This window comes from Theobroma cacao, chromosome 6 (genome assembly GCF_053813885.1).
Source record: "Theobroma cacao isolate CCN51 chromosome 6, ASM5381388v1, whole genome shotgun sequence".
Lineage (NCBI taxonomy): Eukaryota > Viridiplantae > Streptophyta > Magnoliopsida > Malvales > Malvaceae > Theobroma > Theobroma cacao.
In genome coordinates this window covers 31844270-31864333 of record NC_142644.1, presented here as the reverse complement: position 1 = coordinate 31864333, position 20064 = coordinate 31844270, and the positions used below count along the sequence as shown (strand labels likewise).

General features: G+C 38.4%; 3 protein-coding genes across 20 annotated transcripts; all 3 read right to left on the bottom strand.

The window, feature by feature from the left end:
* Window positions 1-526: 526 nt before the first annotated feature.
* On the bottom strand, window positions 527-8144 carry LOC18597362 (Phototropic-responsive NPH3 family protein). 16 transcript variants are annotated; one of them, XM_018123512.2, is made up of 9 exons: window positions 7424-8144; window positions 4569-4667; window positions 4253-4298; window positions 3737-4075; window positions 3447-3590; window positions 3290-3359; window positions 2421-2825; window positions 1559-2299; window positions 527-1258 (listed from the first exon to the last, which is right to left on the bottom strand). In XM_018123512.2, exons 5-9 carry the CDS (start codon window positions 3503-3505, stop codon window positions 785-787), a joined length of 1749 nt encoding a protein of 582 aa, XP_017979001.1. In that variant the 5' UTR covers window positions 3506-3590; window positions 3737-4075; window positions 4253-4298; window positions 4569-4667; window positions 7424-8144; the 3' UTR covers window positions 527-784. The 16 variants fall into 16 exon arrangements, with proteins under 16 accessions (XP_017979001.1, XP_088663302.1, XP_088663307.1 ...); XM_088807176.1 differs by lacking the exon at window positions 7424-8144 and adding an exon at window positions 6281-6514; XM_088807181.1 differs by lacking the exon at window positions 3737-4075 and having other exon boundaries at window positions 4249-4298.
* Window positions 8145-9744: 1600 nt separating this feature from the next.
* LOC18597360 (SMAD/FHA domain-containing protein) lies at window positions 9745-12602 on the bottom strand. 3 transcript variants are annotated; one of them, XM_007026342.3, is made up of 3 exons: window positions 12332-12602; window positions 11351-11932; window positions 9745-11001 (listed from the first exon to the last, which is right to left on the bottom strand). In XM_007026342.3, exons 2-3 carry the CDS (start codon window positions 11758-11760, stop codon window positions 10167-10169), a joined length of 1245 nt encoding a protein of 414 aa, XP_007026404.1. In that variant the 5' UTR covers window positions 11761-11932; window positions 12332-12602; the 3' UTR covers window positions 9745-10166. The 3 variants fall into 3 exon arrangements, with proteins under 3 accessions (XP_007026404.1, XP_007026405.1, XP_007026403.1); XM_007026343.3 differs by having other exon boundaries at window positions 11351-11917; XM_007026341.3 differs by having other exon boundaries at window positions 11351-11909.
* A 355-nt stretch (window positions 12603-12957) lies between these two features.
* LOC18597359 (C2 calcium/lipid-binding and GRAM domain containing protein) lies at window positions 12958-19221 on the bottom strand. The gene is made up of 9 exons (XM_018123314.2): window positions 18050-19221; window positions 16365-17612; window positions 16069-16251; window positions 15597-15880; window positions 15377-15493; window positions 15030-15292; window positions 14239-14407; window positions 13805-14077; window positions 12958-13674 (listed from the first exon to the last, which is right to left on the bottom strand). Exons 1-9 carry the CDS (start codon window positions 18396-18398, stop codon window positions 13483-13485), a joined length of 3078 nt encoding a protein of 1025 aa, XP_017978803.2. The 5' UTR covers window positions 18399-19221; the 3' UTR covers window positions 12958-13482.
* Window positions 19222-20064: the final 843 nt, after the last annotated feature.

Sequence of the window (20064 nt, the reverse complement as noted above, 5' to 3'; positions counted from 1 at the left end):
CAACCCAACCAAAGCCTTGACAAGTTACAAATTTGATGAACTCTCTTTATCACGGTTCCATGTAAATGTAATGGCACACCCCTTACAAGTTATCTCTATGTTAAACCAATGAACTGCCAATGTTTTTAATTTTTCATTTTTGGTAACTTCTTAGCAACCCCGTGGCACATCTGGCTCTGCATCACACGTGTTTTGGTTGCTTGATTCTGTTTACCCAGAGCCTAGATGTCTGCAAGGCTATACCTTTCTTTCTACGACTAATGACTAACTAGCCAACTGTTTATTTATGTTATGGTATCATGTTGAGAACGAGTTTGATGTTAACCGCATTCTTGTAATACATAAAACTGAACTCAAGATTTTGAGGGGAATAGAAATCCTCTGCCTTCACTTCAGGCGGGCGTTGTTGATGATGTACTTATTCGGTTTCAATGACAACATTTAAAGAAGCTGAAAGCGATGGCTTATACTTCTCTTCTATTCTATTCATCTGCAAAACTAATGCGTACTTATAGTAGGATTTCGGTTCACGAACCAACTCTTTTCTTCTATTCAATAGGACAGTAGTGTAGCTAAGTTATTTATTGGTCTTTACAGCTGAAAAGAAGTCTCTTTTTTCCTTTCGTTTTTTCTGGTCTGATAAGAACTCTTTTTGCCTAGCTACCACAAATGGTGCATTACTTACTGCAATGCAATTATATATGCAAAAGGGTACACGAAACACAATAGCACAGAGAATTGGGGAAGAGAGTCTTCAAGTTCAAGATTGATTGCATTAATTCGACTATCTCTCTCGACCTTTATCATGCCCTTGGTCTGATCTACTTCTCCTTTGTACTATCTTCTTGGGATCCACTTTGCTTGCAGAATTCGCTTCACCTCTCCTTTCTTTGCCCTTCTCGGATTCTGCTTCCCCAATGTTCCCTCTTACCCCCTTTCCCTCCAAGCTTTTCATCTTTTCGTGATGCTCTCTTTCGCTGCTTTCAGGAACCGTGTTCCTTCTCCTTGCCTCCTGTTGCGGCTTATCACCCTCTTCTTCCGTAGCTTGTGTCTGTCTTGCTTTGGAGATCAGCTCTGGTTTATGACCTGTTGCCCTGGAACCACTCTCTTGTTCGAAAAAGAGGACTTGCACCACTGTTCTCAATGGTAGCCTCTCGTTCTTCACAGCATGGGCACGTATCTCTGGGGACAGTTTTTGGCAGTCTAGCATTCTGCAGAGGCTCTTCTTCTCTGCTTTACTTAGATCAGGGTGCTCCTGCTTCAATCAATAAGGACCATGTTGGAAGAAATACAACCTGTGAGATGGATGTAAGATGCAACTTTTTGGGGCTTATACTACTATGTTTTTCGGGCGATCAACAACTCAATGATCCAAAAACTCCACTTGCATTTAATGAATGAATAACTAAAACAAAAGACATGCATATCCAATCAACATTCCTAAATGCTTAAGCACAAGGACTGAAGAAATGAGAATTCACATCAGACGTATCAGTATATCAGTCTGCCCAAAATACAAAAATGAAAAATTGGCGATTGATTAGTAAATTGGTCTCACCTTGAGATAAATATTAATTGCCTTATAAAGGCCATCGTGGTCTCCCCTGGCACTATCTGGCAGTGCTTCAGCTAGATAAACTAGTTTGGATATTGGCATGTTGACATCCCTTGCAACAACTTGAAGATACGAATCTATAAGCTTTCCAATCTTTCTAACTGATCTAAGCAAGTGGCTGTTTTCTGCAGATGCAGGGGATTGTCTTCTCCATAGCACCAAATAACTTTCCAATACTGCTGAAACCAAGTCAATATCATAGTAGTGCTGATCAGAAGACAACTGGGAAGGAAGTAGCATATCACCTACTGTTGCCTCCTCAAATTGCAGACCAGCTTTCCTTATCAGTTCAGTCTTTGTTACTGGGGAGGCTCCTAGATAATTTGCGATGCTAAGGAGCCTTAACAAGAAGCCAACTGAAACTGAACCTCGATCGGCAGGAATCATGCTCACAATGAATTCAAGAATTCGCCTGCTTTTTTTCATAGATTCTTCAGTCAGGGAACCCGAACTCTGTGGGGGTCTAGACTTTGTAGTGTCTGGTAGCCAACGACAGGCATAAACATGCAAAGCTTCACCAACGAGCTGCGGTGGCAGCATATAGGTCGATCTAACAGCAGTAATTATGCATCGAAACAGGTCTATGTCAAGATCAGATATGTCTTCTGTCCACCAATCTTTTGGAACAGACTGGTGTTGTTTTTTGACATATCCTGGCCTAGTATAAGTGTAGGACCATGAAACCTGCAGGAAGTCATCAAGATTAACCTAATGTATACCTTGAAGAGCACACGATTTTAAAAAAATACAGTTTTGGATATGCTTTCTGGGGGAAAATATAGAAGCATTAAAATAGATGTAAAACCTTTGCTGGGGGTGTGAGGATTTTCTCTACAATAGAATCAATGCACCTTCTAATGATTCCAAGGTTCTCTGACCACTCAGGTAACTTGATTGTAGTCTGTAGTGTGACAATTGAGTCCTTCCAACCTTCAAGAATGCATGAATTGAAGAAAGCTTCCAGTTTTAGAACAAAATTTCCCTTCTCAATTGATTCAGTCATTCTAAGGAACTTAGCAGCACAAAATGCAGGTACAAAGTTATGGGCGCTGAGACTGATTGTTATCCCATAGCAAAATTTAGCACAGAGTTCGAAAGCATCTTCACCTCCGGGGATATCATGAAGATCTATGATTACAATGTCAGAATCCTCAGAATCAGAGCACAGTCGTTGTAGGAGTCCACATGTTGGAACAAGTGGAAACTGCAACTAAAAATAGCACGATTAATTTAGAGGCTAAGTTATATTGACTCACCAATCCTGAATGAATTAGTAATGTATTGTAACTTTATCACTTGTTCAAATGTCTAGGTTTTTCCGAAAGGAATTTTCGTCTTTCACATTCAAATTGCCTAATGCCTGCCTTTCAGGTACCTTTCTATTGCTAATGTTTTCAGTTCTAAGCAAGGGACTATCTACCTCGGCTCTGTCATGTTGAGTGTACCAAGTGAAACCATCTGTCTTCTTGACAGAGATAACATGTTGGACTCTACTTCTTCTCCAAAATGCTGACTCTAGGCCAAATGTGACACATGCCAGAAACCATTCAAATAAGACAAGGATACATAACATATGATGGAGGAAGAATGCTCATCCGCAGGACCATTTTTCATGCCACTACTCGAGGCAATTTATTTATTTATATCCAATATGATGAACCCAATAAACTATACCTTATGAAGAAGATAACAAATGTTGTTAATCCTTATTGTAAGATCGCTTGGTATGTCTGAAATCACAGTCCTGCGTTGCCAATCACCAACTCTATTAGATTTAAAGCTTGTGATTGTTGCCAGTTGTGTAAAATAAGGATAGTCACACTTGTTATACCTGGTAGCCTCTTCTGTGTAGAAGGTGTCTGGCTTTGTCCCAATTTTCATAAACTTCATTTTTTTTGTCTTCCTTTAATCAGAAGGTCGTGAATGATTAATTTTTCCCCTTGCAACACTGCAACGTTTGATGAAGAGACAGTGTCTGAAAGATTCAAGGCTTGGTGATATTAGTAAATACATTTCCAAAATGGATTCTGTCGAAAGATAAAAACATATTAATGCTATCAGGTAGCTAGCATGAAAGAAGAATATGTAGTAATATGCATACAAACAGACAGGAAAACCCACAGGCACAAACACGTGTCGAGGCACCTGCATACTCTGACAAGAACACTCCCCTCCATTAATTAATTACGGTTACGTCGACATAACCCCTTTGTTTCTTCACAGGATACTGGTTTTTGGTAATTGCAGATATTACTGAAAGAGCCATTAAAGAAACCGAATCGTCGGCCAAAATAAATGGGTTCCACTAGTAAGAGTTTTCTGCTTTCAATACTAAAGTTGAATGCCCAGAAATTTAGAATACACATTTAATATAAGGGGTTAGGTGCGAAATTTATTTGTTCTGTTTTTTAACTCTTCTTCCGTCCCTGATCCATGTTTTTGCTTCTTCTCATCCATTTTCTGTTCATTTGCCAATTAAAAATGGAGTTAAAAGAAGAATGGAAAAAAGCAAAGGCAATTAATGAGAAGCTGGCAGACAGGCCAAAGTCGACATCATACTTTTGGAAGAGGATATCATCGTATCAATGCATGCGGGCCAAAATTACGAAATAAACTGAGTGTGGAGGACATACTTACAAAGAAAGAACAATCTCTAAGGCAAAATGGGGCTGTCAAAATATAGCTGCAAGAGTTGAATGAATAAACTTGACCATTATGCAGCTCAGAAACATGGAAAAGAAAATGACGGGGACAAGAAGCTGTAATACAAAGAAGGGGAGAGGCCGAGGAAGTGGGAAGTAGAAGAAGAAGAAGAAGAAGAAGAAGTAGTAGACAACGAGAAGGTCCAATCTACATACTAGAGCTTCAGTCAGTAATCAGTATGCAAAAGTGTTACATATATAAATGCAATGTATGATTAACACAACTTTCGGAAGAAGCTAGGCTCAATCACCTCAACTTTTATTCAACAAGGGGCCCCATCATCTTCATGACCTTTCCTGTATAGAACCCTACAGAGCCCTTTAGCACGTAATAATATAAATGTCTTCACCTGCAAAACCAAAAAGAAAAAAAAAATCACCTCTTGGCTGTCAGGCACTGGAGTGAGATTTGATAGCGCGCGTGGAAGCCAGAAGAGTCTTGAAGAAACAATATATATATATACATATTAGCAAGCTTTCCTGCTTTGAGTTTTAAACCTCTTCTGAAAGCCATTTATCTAATCATTACCTTGGCAGTTTCATTGAAGTTCATTTAGTTTATTCAGCCATGTATTAAATTGCAATCTCAAGTTTCACCTGGCTTCAGTGTTTTTTTAACTTGTTCTGCCAATTCCTCGACACATGTTACTACATGAAACTGAAAAGCTCGAGAACAATGAGTGAAGTTTGCCTAAAATTATATCTTACGGAAACAAGAGTTGCAGTTATTGACCATTACCTTGTTTAACACGTCATTGTCCCTACTGCTATCAAACATAACACCTGTATGCACTCGAATCCACTATCTAAATATTTAATTTCTCTCCCTATTAGTTTGTGTTCCCATTTAATTGTTTTCAAAACAATGGAACCTCTTATTCTTAGGTCCTACTTCCAAGCAGCAATATACAGGTCCCTATGAATTTATTCCCAAGTCACACAAATTCATTAGTATGTATATATATATATATCCCAGCTAAAACGAAAGAATAACATCATCCATCTTGACCCATATCTTCATATAAAGCTAAATTCCAAACACTATAATTTTGGAAAGTGAAAGCTTATGTATTTTTTTGTATACATGCATTAATTATTCATTGATGATCGTCAGCCTAATCCATCAAAATCATATATTTATGTTTGGTAGGAGAGAAAAGAAAGAAAGTGAGTAAGAACATGGATGGATTTACTTCTTTCTTTTCTCTCTAAATTGGGAGGAAAACAGTCTTTTTATCTAAGTTAATCATTTTATTTATAATATTTACGTCTAGCCTCCTTCTTTCCCTCTATTTTCTATCTTTCATACCAAATACAAGAAAAGGAAAAACAGTTTTCCTTCCCCTCCATTTTTTCTTGCCTCACTTCTCTATTTTCCTTCCTTCCTCCAAACAGTTTTGAACGAATTTGTACATCTATCTAAATAATTTCTAGGCTTGTCTTTTTCAAAAAGAATTTTCCTTTCAGGGAAGCATGGACTGGAAATATATATATATATATATATATATATATATATATATATATATGTTATATCATCCATCTTGAAAGGAATTGATTAGTGATCTTGAGAATGTGGGAAATATGTTGTGTAGCAGTCTTAATTACAGTCATATGCTTGAGCCAATGTTCATTAAAATACTACTATACTTTATGTCATAAGAAATAGGCTATATATGCATAGGTTTTTGAACATATATGTATGTTCACATATATGAGATACTAGCATTTTAGAGTTGGGTATGGGCATGAACTGCAGCACGCTACTTTCCTAATCTTATCTCAGTAAACTCGTTCCAAACTCAAATCAAAAGAAAAATACCATGCGTCATCAACACAATATGATTCTTCTGTGTATGCAGATGGCTTGACATATATATTTCTCCAAACTATTTGATATCAGCAATCAATTAAGACGAGGTGAAATGTATAGAGTATGCATATAGATATATCTAAAGAACATAACTCGCTGCAAGAAAGTAGCTAGGCATATAGCAATTAGCCTTGCGGACAGAATAGAAGCAGCTAGCTAGCTCACTGGCATAAATTTTGGTGGATCATGGACTCGACTTTCATCTGGCTGTAGGCAGATGGTGAGTTTCCATCAAGCATAAGTATATACATGGAATAATCTGAGTGATCATCCAAATTAATATATATGAAAACTGGTTTTCCTAATGTTGAAGGGAGGAAATTTTTGGTCAGTTAGGATCTGACACACTTGATGGAAATTAATTAATCTTAATCAAGGTTGATATATATTGTTGTCAACTTTCGGATATGCATTTGATGCTACGGGATGACCAACTAATTATAATAAAGGGGAAAGTGGCTGATGACTAACTTTCTGAAAAAGATAAAATAAGTGGCTTAGGTTTGCTTAGGTAGCTATCATGGGAGCATTTAGCCAACAAAAAATAATACTAGTTAGAACTAGTAATGCAAATTAAGGAGCAAAATGGAAGATAAAATGTAGTGCTTTTTATCAACACTGATTGGCTGAAATCCAACCTAGTGGTCTGTGCTTTCCGTGGCAGATCAAAGTAAAAAAAAAAAAAGGTTGCACGGTGCATGCTAAAATGACCACAACTTTTTTCAAGGTGAGAGCATGCATGAAGAATCCATGAAATGTGATGCATGCTTCTGTCAGCCTTGCTCATATGGCTTTCAAGGTATGATTAGTAATATATATAAACATAGATAGATGATGCCATCCAGATCTAGTGTAATACTCTTTTATATATAACTGATCATCATAAACAAGTGCTCACAAAAGTTTTTAGTATTGTCTTCTTGTCCTTTTTCTATTTGGAATTTTCTTTCCTTTTCCCAATTTTTTTTTTATCTTGTAGCAGAGCAAAGTATGGGAGAATCTATATCCGCACATGACAGAGTGAAAAAGCAGGCAGAGCTTTTGGTTGGGGTTTTCAGTGGGAAACAACAATAACAAGTCAGGAAGATTTCTGTCAATCAAATCATCCCAATTAGCCCAGCTATTATCGCCGGCACTGGGACTCGGACTTAACTAATATATATGGGGCAATCCCCAAAGGAAAACGAAATTACTTATTAGTATATATAATTACTAAACGGAGAGCAAGAAACATACCCCAATGATGTGCTTGTTGAAGTTCTTTAACTTGCTTCCAAGCCAGCAGTACCTGTTACGAACTTAGGATGCCAAAAGCTGCTATATATATATATATATATATTTACCCCTGAGACTCCAAGTGACTGCCTCAGGACGAGAAAGAAGCAGTAGTAGCAGCACTACCTTCTGATATAAAGCCAGCAGTATAGGCTGCTAAATGGAAGATAACATATCTACATCATCCTATATGAACATGCGATGCAATATAATTGCATATATGAGGTGAGGCACGAAAGGGATATCTTATTTACTTCATGCATGTAATCCAGGAGGGAGAGAGGGAGAGGGAGAGGGAGAGGGAAAGGGAGCGGGAGCTAGCTTATGGGTTTCTGCTAGACTCAACTAAAGAGACACACCAACTAGAGAAGAATGGGTGTCCCAATGTCTCACCAGGACAGTAGGAGAGAGAGAGGAATAGGATGAAAAAGTGGTTGGTTGGGGTTAGTCAACATGGTAATGTATCAAAGGTATGTTATCATAAGCTGCTTTGAATAGAATCCGAAAAGAAAAAGTAAAATTAAGGAGCAGTCTCTTCTTCTCTTCTCTTTTTCATTTTCAGCTGTTGGGGATGTCAATTGTGAGTGTGGCAGTGCAGCGTCCCCAACCCCGAGGGGCTAAGCCTAGGCCTTAGCTTGAAATTGGTGCTCTATGATTGAATTCGAGAAAAAGCATGCAACGCAAGTGGGCAGTGGGTTAAGACTCAAGAGAGACTTGTTAAGAGGTGCCTGCCCCCCACCCCACCCCCAACTAAAAGGAAGGGATGGTGGGACCATCATGGAAGATCCCCTGTACAAGGCTCATCATGGTACCCCCCACTATGTCTATGTAGGTATATTCTCCTTCTCATTAGTCCTCGGGTTGGCCTTTCCCTGATTTGCATGTCGGCCACGTGTCTTGTCCGCTACCGTTGGTTGCACTGCTCCCATATCAGTCTGATGGGATCTTTGTGACCCTGCTTGTTGGTGGTTTGGGAGGCCAAACCCAGACAGGCATTTGAATTTTTCACCCTGTCCTGTCACTTGGGTTTTTTCAGGTCAATATTTGCAGTTGCAGTGTCCGGGTGTATGTATATGCAGACGTGTTTGCATTGTGATTCCCACGTGTGCCTTGGCTGGTGCTCCAACTTGGTATAATGTGAAACAGATGGGGAGAAGAGAGGAGAGGGTCAGGGTCCGCCACTCCCACTCCTCTCCCATCCTTTCAACAATCCCAAGTAGATGTGTGTTAAGAAATTAAAATAGTTCATATGGTTTGACAAATTAAGCTTTTTATTAACAAATTAGCATAAATGAGAGGCGGTCCTAGGCCTAGTCATTTTATTTATGTCAATCATACAGATCCATGATGATCACAATAACATGCTCATCATCCATCATCATAATTACTTTCGCTTTTTAGTGATCTTGTGTGCTATGATTGGAGAATGTGCATGTGGGTTTATATACATACATATATATATATATATATATAAGTTAGAAACAAAGTAATTCAATGAATTAACAAAATATCTAAGCCACCCTTTTATTTATTTATTTATATATATAGAAATGGAAATGGAAAATAAGTGATATATTCTTGATTCGCATAGGAAACAAGGACAATATTTGTGAAGGGACTGTAAGATGTTTTTTGTTATCAAGTTGGATGACAGTATCGGACACCTATGATCTCATTTCCTGTAAAAAAAAGTCTGAAATGTTTCTCTTCTTCTTTTTTTTTTTTTATCAAATTTCAAATTAATTAGTGACAAAGTAAATACCATGTGAAAGGTAGGTTCCTAAATCCCAATGATGAGGTGGGTGTAGGTACAGATATAGGTATAGGTTTCAATGGGAGTAGTCAAATGGCTCTTCCATATTTGGGCATGCAGTTGCACTCTTTTGTTTTAGTTGCTGCCACCGCAGTGCTTATGTCCCACCTAAAGAAATTCCCCCTTTCTCTTTCTCCGTTTTAGGGTTTAGGTGATGAGTTATAATCAAAACTAATATTTCTATATATACTAGTTGTTTTCAAGGATCCCTTGTTCTTAACAAGGAAACAAATTTTAGTGGAGATTGGAGAATGAGAATTATTGCAAGGGGGCTCTACTTTGGGCCCAATCTGAAGCTTCCCACTGCCCAGCCCCTGGTACCTGTATTGTTTGCTAATATTCACTACTTTGTTGCTGTTTCCACCAGGCCCAGTCTGCCCACACCATTTGTTACAAATTAAATAATAGCCCCAACATATATACATTTACAAAATTAACAAGCCTTGTTCCCCCCAATTCTACACCAATATTTGGGAAAAACAAAGGACTCAAATGGAAAGCAGCTAATAGTATTCAATACTCAATACACAAAACAACATTCCTTCAAGACTAGCTAGGATTAAAAGCGGAAACAGCCTATCATAATCATGTGCAGACACCACTTGCAACTGAAACAACAATGGACAAAATGAAGAAAGATTGAACCACAAACCAGGATTCAAAATTTGCTACAGGTAATTCTCTTTCCGTCATGTTCCAAGAACATCATGGGCATTCAAATCCCCAATCTCAGGTTGACAGTACATTGTACAAAGAAAATTTTGCTAATAAGTTACACAAAATTTCTCCAACTTCATAGGAAATAATAGCCTTCTATGTCCAGAGATAACTTATTTTCTGTCATTTTTTGAGAGAATGACGCAAGTTGCAAGATCTTTCATCTTAATTCAATCAGTCACCAAATAAATCATCTTCACTATCATCATCATAAGAGGCAGACTTACTTCTAGGATTTCCACTTGAGACACCAATAGCCTTTCCTGTAGTATCATCTTGAGTAGGAGAAGCTTGTCTACCAGCACAACTAACAGATGAGTATGCCCATGAAGAACCAACTTTGTCAGATAAAGATTCTCCGTAAAGGTCATCATAAATCCCACCTTTTGGAGCATTTTTTACCTTATTCAAGACTTCTTGCAGTTTATCAGTCACACCTTTCTGAAAACCATCGTCTTCCTTTACAGATGATGCCTCCTTACCTTTAGGAATTACTGTTGTCTGTACAAGAGATTCATATTTTCCAACAAGACTTCCTTCTTTCACACCTAGAGGCCCAGGTTCAGTTTCTACATCAGCACCATCTGAAATTCCAACGACTTCAACCAGCTCTCCCCCAGCTTGATCCCTGAAGGTCACTTTTAGTTTCTTCATTCTCTTTGAGGCTCTCCCTAGCTCTGTGCTGCCTTCTCTTTCAGATAATGAGCTGCCAGACACATTGGATTTGGGCAGCAGGTCCGATTTGCTCAGACCATAACTATTTATAAGTGTATTATAAGCTACAACGGCCTCTTCATCAGAAGGATCAGGTGGTGGGGGTAGATTTATCTCAGTTGGGGGTGGAGGACGAGGAAATAGAGCTGCATTATTCTTCCTTAATATATAAGTTCTCGTTGATGCAGCAAAGCGCAAAGATTGCCCTAATTCAAGCTCAACTGGGGTATCTTTAGTCAATCGCTCATTTGCAACAAAAGTTCCATGTGCCGATCCCAAATCGATGACATATATGCTGTTGAGGTTAGAACAGCTGGTGAATTACACTTTACATATGGTTTTTGAAAGAAGTTGGGAGCTTCAGAAATCAATTGTATATACAAGAATGTATAACCTATGATTTATTAAGAAATAGAAATACACTAGGTTGTGTAGCAATGACTACAAATCTAAAGGAATAACTTGAACTTCAAAACAGAATCAACATCATTTTTAATCATCAACTAGTAAACTCAGCAAAGTAGTAGAATCAAGAAGTAGCCTTTAAAATCATTCCGTACTGAGAAGCGAAAATAATAGTGAGGTTTGAATAGAAGTAAGGAAAGGGCGAAAGAAGATAAAAAAGCAATGGAAATAGAAGTGACCTGCCATTTTTGTGAGGAATGACAGCAGCATGCTGACGTGAAACAGACTGATGATCAAGCACAAAATCGCAAGTATGATGTTGCCTGCCAAAGATGTGCCTGCGTCTATCGAGATTAATATGATCAAGCACCTGTCCTTCCTTCAAAACTTGAAGATAATAGACACCGGGCCGAGGTTCAATGGCCCAATCAGGAGGCTGCCAGGTGGATTGACCCCCGCCAAGCTGAGTGGCTGGCTGAGGCTGAGTCTGCTCCTCCTGCTGAGGCTGAGCAACTGCATTTTGAGAATGTGAATGTTGTTGAGCTTGAACAGCTTTGGGTGTGGTTTTGGGGGCAGAATTTAGGGAGACCGAGAAGGGTTCCAAGGATTGAGCCTTTTTGAATCTATCAAGACCACCTCTTCCATACATTTTTTATTAATTATATTACTCAAAAAAAAAAAATCAAAGCCTGTTTATTCAATAGTTAATGATTAATATTCTTATATCACCACTCAGCAGCATCATAATTTGGGCCGTCAATTTTAGCAGTAATCCTCCTCCTCATTCATGCACTTGAACTGCAACCCTTGAACCAAAAACCCTATAAATATTGGAGTAATGTAATATTACTAGAATACATATCGGACACGAAAATTTCAGATAAAAAAGAACAGAGAAAAAAGAAAGAAACCTTTTGATAACAAAAATAATGCACACCAGGTAAGCTTGGGTTGTGGAATAAAATTGTAAAATCGAGTTTGGATTTTCTAGAAAATGGATAGGAATCCCAAAAACGCATCTTTCTTCAACCAATCATATTGACATGGTTCAGCTGCTACGTTACTATAACTTGAAAAGGTGGAATAGGATACATAATTGTGGCCATAAATCTTCTAACAGAATCGATTCCAGCAAACAATTACTACTACTACTACTGCTGCTGCTGCTTAATCCATAAAATATGTTTGTTGAAGATGAATAATCGCAGACACTGACTGACCTTTGTTGGTTAGGGTTCATGAACAAGGCAGGAAACGCTGAAGGCAGGGGCAAAGCAATCCGCCACATTGAATTCAACACACTCTCACCCTGACTCTGTCATCATCGTCAACCCAATTTCGTTTCCAAATGCCAAACCAAACCCAAGAACAAGCTTCAATCTCCGGGCGCAATGCCAGGGATCGAATGCTGCGATTCCCTGTCTTTCTTTTCTTCAATAATTATTCTTCCTAGTGTTAAGCATGAGTTTGTCAGTATTACAACATAATCTTTACCATCCGGAACTTATGTCAATATAAATATGGACCGGACCGGAGACACAGAAAGAGTTTGTAAGACCCGACACTTGTACTGTAAAGACCTATATTAAATCCTAGTCCTCAGTAGCCAGCCCATTTGGTATCAGCAATCAGCCCATTCGAATCAGCCATTTTCAAGGGCAAGGGCTAGTCTCACTTCTTGTGCTCGCCCTACTCCCACATATGCTGTTCATAACTTGCATGGGTATTATTTTTTCTTTTTCTTGAACAAGAAATGTATATACTTATCATTGAATCCAATACTCCAATATCATAATTTTTATTACTATGGATATTTCAATGTAGGTTAGTATCAATAACCTGTACATACAGCAGTATCCACCCTCATTTTTGCATTTGAATGATGAGTACAGCAGTTTGTCAAGAAACAACAGTTGCTCTTCACAATTTCAATATACAGCAATGGTTTCACAAATACAATTTGGAAATTCTTGAAGAGAGCAACAACGAATATCTTCAGCCAGAAATGGTAAAAGGAGCCGTAACAGACCTATATTTACAAAGACTGTATCATTAGTATGCTTGCTTCAATGAGGGGCTTGGTCTCTACAGGCATCAAACTGAACAAAGCAAAACTCTGCTAGGATCCGGAAAGAAGTTAAAGCCAAGAAACCTGCGAGTAATTGTCACATTTGCTGTCAAGCAAAAGTTGGGGTTGCCTTGATTCATATACCCGTGCAAACAGCTATAATGCAAATTTGGGTACATCTCAAATCCGCAAACATAACCAGCACTAAAGAAAACCGACCAATAGAATGCAGTCATTTTCCCAGGGTGATATTGAAGATTATCTGCCAATCAGCTCTACAATATCAGCAATGCCAGTCATGCACTATCTTGAAATATATTCCTTCTCAATGACACCTAATGTCACCTTCAAGCGATCTTCCAGATTTAAGAGGATATTTTTGGCAATCCTTTTCTGATGCCTAGTGCTTTTCAACCATGCAATTCCAAAAAACACTCGCACCTGACATCCCTTTGATCTTGAGGGTAAATCCTCAATTTGGTATCTAAGGTGAAGCTGCAAAACATTAAAACTCACTGGTCAATTATGAGGAAGAAGTAGAATAATATCTAAATCAAATCCCAAAACAGGCTCAAGCATCACACTCAAAGATACAATTAAGAAAAGTTCTTGGTGGTATTCGTACATTGAAATAGTCCCCAAGTGGAACACCATGAAGAGTCATAACCTCTTCAATAAGCCAACCATTTTTATCAGAAAGTGGGGATTTCTGCTGAGTACTTGTCACCTCTCCTCTATAGCGGGATACACGCTTATCAAACCTGTAATATATTTGCCTCTCATATACATCAGCCCTTTCTGACTCCCATGGACTGCAAGAATAGTTAAGACAGCCAGCTCTCTCCATAGCTTTACGGTCCAATTCACCGCCATTGAATAACTCCATGAAGAAACTAGTCTGAGTCACCAATAAAGCAGATACCATCATCAGATACAGACAAAATACATACGAAAAGATTTGCAGTACCTTAGACACAACATGGACAGTAAAAATGTTCTTAACAGGATGCATACTGCAGCAAAACAAGTTCCATAGATTCAGAGAGAGAGCGAACTTACAGGAACAGGAAGAGCAGATGAATAAACCTCAGACATACTGACATCCTCAAGGCCTAAGAAGGATCCACTCTCTTCAGTTTGGAGGCTTTTGGCTTCAGAATCTTCTTCAACTATTTGCACTTTCTGCTCTGGGCTCAAGGATCTAGCTTTCCACAGAGCCATAATTGTTCTAGTCAACAAAAAAAAATTGAAAGTCAAGATATGACATTTTACCATCCTTTCCCCTTTTCATATTTTTGCTTTTAGAAACTTATAAAACAAGTAATTCCCTACTCTCATTCTTATCATCACAGATTCTTAATACTTCGCACTAGCTTCATCATTTGATTGCCTAAGAACAATAGTTGATATACATCCAAAAGAAAAAAGAGGCATGATAAGTCTAATTGTAAAAATCATGATTCTTAGTTGTTTCTCAAAAACAACTAAAGCTGGACTAATAAAGTGAAGAAATTCTCATTGATGACTAAAAAAGGATAGTATGTCAGGTTATGGGTGCAAGAGCAAAAGGACTCCAACCACAGAAGTTGTCCAATATATTACAAAAGCAAGTCAATTTGCCACTTGTAAAGAACATTCCAGGATGAAATATTCTGGCATCATGCTTATAAATTCCATATGTAACAACACAATGGACGTTATAATGTTAGAATTCATTTCTAGAAATTGTGAAAAAAGCTTGGTTAAACATGCTTTCAACATTAAACAAAATTAATAAACATATGAAAAGAAGCAGTAAAGACATAAATAAAATGAAAACAAGAAGTCACAGAAGATAGGTTGTCCTTTACCGATGAGCTACATTGAAAGATACAAAAGAATGGAAATGGAACTTCAGCCTGCCTTCCTCATCTTGTGTCTTTGCACCATGTCTAGCATCCATCCCTCTTCCTAGACGGAGAGTCGTAACAATAATTGGACTGCCCATTGATGCCAGAGTAGGAGTTAAAACTTGAATATCCTCAATGTCTTCCCAAAGGAAAAAGAATTTTGTCTTGTGCCCAAATAAATTGGCATGAAACCCAATTATTCTTGCTGACAAAAACAGGCGACCCTGCACAGATGCAACTGCAGATTAACAAAACGGAAGAATGCAGTATACTAATTACAAAAGATTATGTAACCTGATAAACAGAACCTGCAGAGGCATTTTCCGTTTCAAGTGACAGGTAAAGTCATTGATGAGAAATTCCTCTGGTGGAAGCCCAAAGAGTTTCTGAAAGGCTGAATTCGTTTGAGGAGACCTCACATTTATCTGCAAATATATAATTTGTTTGTAATCACATAACAAGAATGGACAATAATAATTTATTCTGTTGCCAATGTGAAACTAAAAAGAAGCATAGCTATCTATTTACCTTCTTCCCCACTTCTTTCTCCATCTTACTTAAGTACTCTTTGACTACATTTCCACCTCTTGTATTGTCCAAGAAAATTCTCAAGTGCAGCTTAGACTGACATGCCTGTGCCAACTTACCTTGTAGAGGAACCCATACATCAGCTAGATCTGATATATTAGATTTTACAAAATTAATCTCAGCATGTCCCAGAGATGTAGCTTCATCAAAAGGCCCATCAAAATCATAAACTTCTACATCCAGTACAGAAGGAGGTTCATCCATTGCATCAAATTCAAATATTTCTGCAAAGACCAATAGAGTTATTTAAACAATTGATTAAATTAAGATTTAGATAATTCTTGGACAAACTTTCAAGGGGTTCGTTCCAAATAAACTGTAAGATTCTGCATAAGACTCATTATTGAAGAGTATGCCAGTGAAAACACGCACACTGAACTCAAACACAGACAAAGAACAATGTTAAATTCACCATTCCACTGAGGGCCAGATTTCTGGAACTTGATTGAGCTGGTTCTAGTTTTCCCATTGCAAGTGAACACCACATATGGATCACAGAACCCACTTGAATCTACAGCAGCTAAATTACTTCCCTCAAGCAATGCAACAGTTAGTAACCATCCATTCCCTTGAGCTTTCACTCCATGATCACTCCCTATTGTTGGAAAGAAAAAAGCAAAAGGAAATCAAAGGCCTGAAACAAAAGAAACATGACGCGGCACCTTTTTTCACCATCTCAGAAGAGTAGTTATTAGATGTGAATATTACCCTTTTGCGCTCTGGCCTGCATGAAGCGTGAAAATAACTGGAGTACCCTTTCACCTTGAAGAACCAGGACACCACACACAATGAATTCACCAATTGAATCGGGCAAGTCAAGCCCAACAAACTCTAGTCCTTGAATTGCACTAGGTGCAGCTAGCCAGATATGGACTATCACATAGATGCTCATAAAAACTGTGGAAGCCAGAGTAAAATTAGCGAAATACTGGACTGCCAACTTCCAATCTGACTGGGGTTCAGCCTGCAATGATCCCAAAAGATGTTCTTTGTTTAAGCCAATATCCTTTGAATCAACTGGCTTAATAGTCTGAGCTAGTAATGTAGCAAACTGCTCAAAGCTTTCCTTTAGACCTTGTCGGGCTCCATTTTCTATCATGCCTTTCATCATGGTGCTCTGCAAGAAGTTCATACGCCATGAAATCACCAAATGTGAAGACTGTTCTCCAGATGGCAGCTCAGGCCCAGGAGTAATGCAGTACAGCACTTCAGTTCTGAAGGTGCTCCCATACATGACATCAGGAGTGCTCACACCGGCTAGAACAGCAAAATCCTTCCCATCAGCTTTTATATATGTTTGCTCCTCAGTGGCTTTCACAGCCTTAATTAATTTGGTTGGAGCCCTGATGTAAGAATAAACTCTTTTCAAGCACTCACCACCATTCTCAAATTTCCAAGGCCCAAATTGCGGATCCGTAGATCCCTGCACCTCTGCTAATGACCTAGGAAAACTTGAATCAGGTGAAAAAAGTAGAAAGTTTAGCTCTGTCGGTGCAATCACATATAATTGGTCCAGAAGAACTCCTCCAGGTAAATTGATTGGAATTTCACTTCCCTGATCTCTAGATTCCAATGCTTTCATTGCTTCCTCAAAAGAAACAGAGGATGACTGATCATCAGCGTTGTCATCAGAAATGTCAGCTCTTGAGATTTCAGGTATCTCCATCAAATCAGTGCTCTTAGCAGAGGTAGTTGGAGCAGTGTCCATATTTTTATTAAACATTTGAGCAATGCGACCTGCTAGAGATTTTTGTGCACCTGATTTATCTTCCTTGGAAGACACGTTATCTTCTTGTCTCACAGGAGAAGGGGAGTTTGATGAACCACTAAATGACCTAGAAAGATCCTCAATAGTCATGTCCGCATGCTTCTTCAATGATGATGCATTATCACCATGAGAGGCCAAGTCCATGAATGAATTATTTTGGGAAAAATAGATATTTAGAAGTATTTCACCTGTAGCAAAAGGTTGAAAGAAAAGTACATAGATAAATTATTGTAGTCATTATAGCCCAAAGCAGCTGAAGCATGTCATATAAGAGATGCAATTTTGATATTTGAATCCTAGATCCCGACTACTTAGATAAGGTCTTTATTGGGACTAAAGTTAACATTAAGTAACATTGTGACCCTCATAAACAAAAGCATTCATTTAGAATCATAGTAAGACAGCACAGAAAACCCAGTTGAATATTCCAACTAAGAGACATTTACAACAACAAAAAAAAAGGCCAGAAATAAAAACATAAGAATTCCAGTTTAGTTTGGTAACGGCATGAGGAAAAGTGATGCAAGGAAATGGTTAATTCCAACATGACAGACAGGACAGGCTGAGAAAACTAAATTTTGTAGATGCTGAAGGATGAGAGATGCAGATAAAAGGAAAAACATACCACAATCCTTGTTCTTGGACTTCTTACTCCTCGGGTGGAGGGAATACCAGGCAGTGCCAAGAGACTTGTTGTGAGCATCAAAAATCCGGGAGACGGGGAGTTTAAGCTGGCCAACAAAGTCATCGTTGAAGTACTTATCCTCGTCCAAGACAGAGATGAGAAGCTCCTCATTCAAATCCTCGACCTTGAAACTGAATTCCTCACCCCAAGTTGGGTTCAACGTCTTCTTCACCACTTTGGTCCTGGACCTCTGTTTTCCTAGCTGAAGCTTCACGTACGGATCACTGAAGCCGTTTATATCCATGGGTGGCATGTTTCTTGCTTCAATCACACCCACAATGAGCTTCATTTGTATGTTTGTTTATGGGATCAAAGATGATCGAATTTGCCACTGCTCCTCAATCCAATCCTAATTGTAAAGAATCTTCAAACCTTGACCTTTGATAATGTTTTATTTTTATGATGAACCCACCCCGCGATCAACAGTGTCGCCGCCACCGCTACAAACAAGAGCAAAGGATTGGAAGAACAATGCCGCCATTCTATTTCTAGTATTATTTCGGTTTCTTCTATTTCTGGGAGAAAGAAGAAAAGGAGAGAGAGCTCCCGAGCACAAACAATTAGTACTAATAATATTAGTAATAATCAATCAAACTCAACGTACTAATATCATTAATGAAGAATTATGGCAGTGCCCTTCCCAGTAGCATCATCAGCATTCAGCAGCAATAGCAATAGAGAAACTCCATTTCCATTCCGTGGGGAGGAAGACACAGACAAAAAGAGGCAACTTGTTGTTTTACCAAGGAAACACTAGAATCGATACTCGTATTGGATTGGGTATTCCTACATACCAATAAAAGGCAATTCAATTTTGCCAAAGAAATCAACGCACCCAAACGAATAGGAACGAAACACAGAATTAAAATTTTCAACAAGAAACAAAAATGAATGCTTGTTTGTTTTCATAAAGAATAAAAAATCAACAAGATAATATCTGGGCAAACTTTATTTTCCAAGATGCTGCAAACTATGAGATCATCTGTGAGAGCAAAGACAAAGGGGGAGGAGACTTTTCCTTTTTCTTTTAAGGAACCAGTAAAGGAGACTTTTCAAGTTTTTTGGCTTTTCAAGTTTCAACTGCGCGTTTTCTTTTTCTTTTTCTTATCTTTGTGCACATTCACTTTCACATTTATGATTCTAAATAAATCTATGCCTCCTTAGTTAGGCCTTTTGATAACGAAACAATAGTAATTCTCTTGATAATATACTATTAGTCTGCTCAGCTTCATCCACCAAGCAATAGTAATTCTCTTGATAATATACTATTAGTATAATACAGGGTTTTGATAACGAAATTTGCTACAATCATCATCAGCAAGCAATTCGAGATTTTCTTTTTCTTTTTCTTTTTCCTTGCTTGACGGGCATAAAGTTAGTCATTCCCCTGACCCAATGCCAAAAGAGGCATCTTTTTTGTTATTTAGGAGCCCACCGACCCCTTTTTCCGTTATGGGTTTGTGATGACCTCAACACTGTCTTTGTTTGGAACTGGAATCATTGACTAGATTGCTTTCCCCTCCGAACCAACTGGATCTGTCACGCGAGCCACACAGTCATAAGCTACTCAGTGACTATGACGTCCAAGCTCCCAGGATACACTTGCCATCCTGTTCCTAGACCCTTCTTTCTGTTTCACGCACCTGTTTTTCTCTGCGTTCATGTTTCATATATTCCATTCCATCGCATTGCAATGGCAAATGCTGATAGCAAAGTACATTACACAATGAGGCTTCAACCCACACCACGCATTGAAATTCCATCCCCCATTCTTGGCCTATTCCACAAGTAGATTGACAGATTTCAAATCTCTGATCAGGGATAAAGACACACCTAGTTCCCCATCGAGCATTGCCAACCTCTTTGATATTCTTTTGCCATTATCACAATCTATATATATAAATAGATCAAGTACTGCAAAGGCAACCGTCCTGAAAACATAGGATGGTCAGGGC

Coding starts and splice junctions, on each gene's coding strand:
- LOC18597359 (XM_018123314.2), bottom strand. CDS start 18,398: ATGAAGCTCATTGTGGGTGTGATTGAAGCAAGAAACATGCCACCCATG. Junction 15,881..16,068: donor ATCTGGCCCTCAGTGGAATG/GTGAATTTAACA, acceptor TGGTCTTTGCAG/AAATATTTGAATTTGATGCA. Junction 14,408..15,029: donor TCTTTCAATGTAGCTCATCG/GTAAAGGACAAC, acceptor TTTGTTGACTAG/AACAATTATGGCTCTGTGGA.
- LOC18597360 (XM_007026342.3), bottom strand. CDS start 11,760: ATGTATGGAAGAGGTGGTCTTGATAGATTCAAAAAGGCTCAATCCTTG. Junction 11,002..11,350: donor ATTCCTCACAAAAATGGCAG/GTCACTTCTATT, acceptor TAACCTCAACAG/CATATATGTCATCGATTTGG.
- LOC18597362 (XM_088807181.1), bottom strand. CDS start 3,505: ATGAAGTTTATGAAAATTGGGACAAAGCCAGACACCTTCTACACAGAA. Junction 3,360..3,446: donor TACACAGAAGAGGCTACCAG/GTATAACAAGTG, acceptor TTGGCAACGCAG/GACTGTGATTTCAGACATAC. Junction 2,826..3,289: donor TTTGTTATCTTCTTCATAAG/GTATAGTTTATT, acceptor TGCTATTTTTAG/TTGCAGTTTCCACTTGTTCC.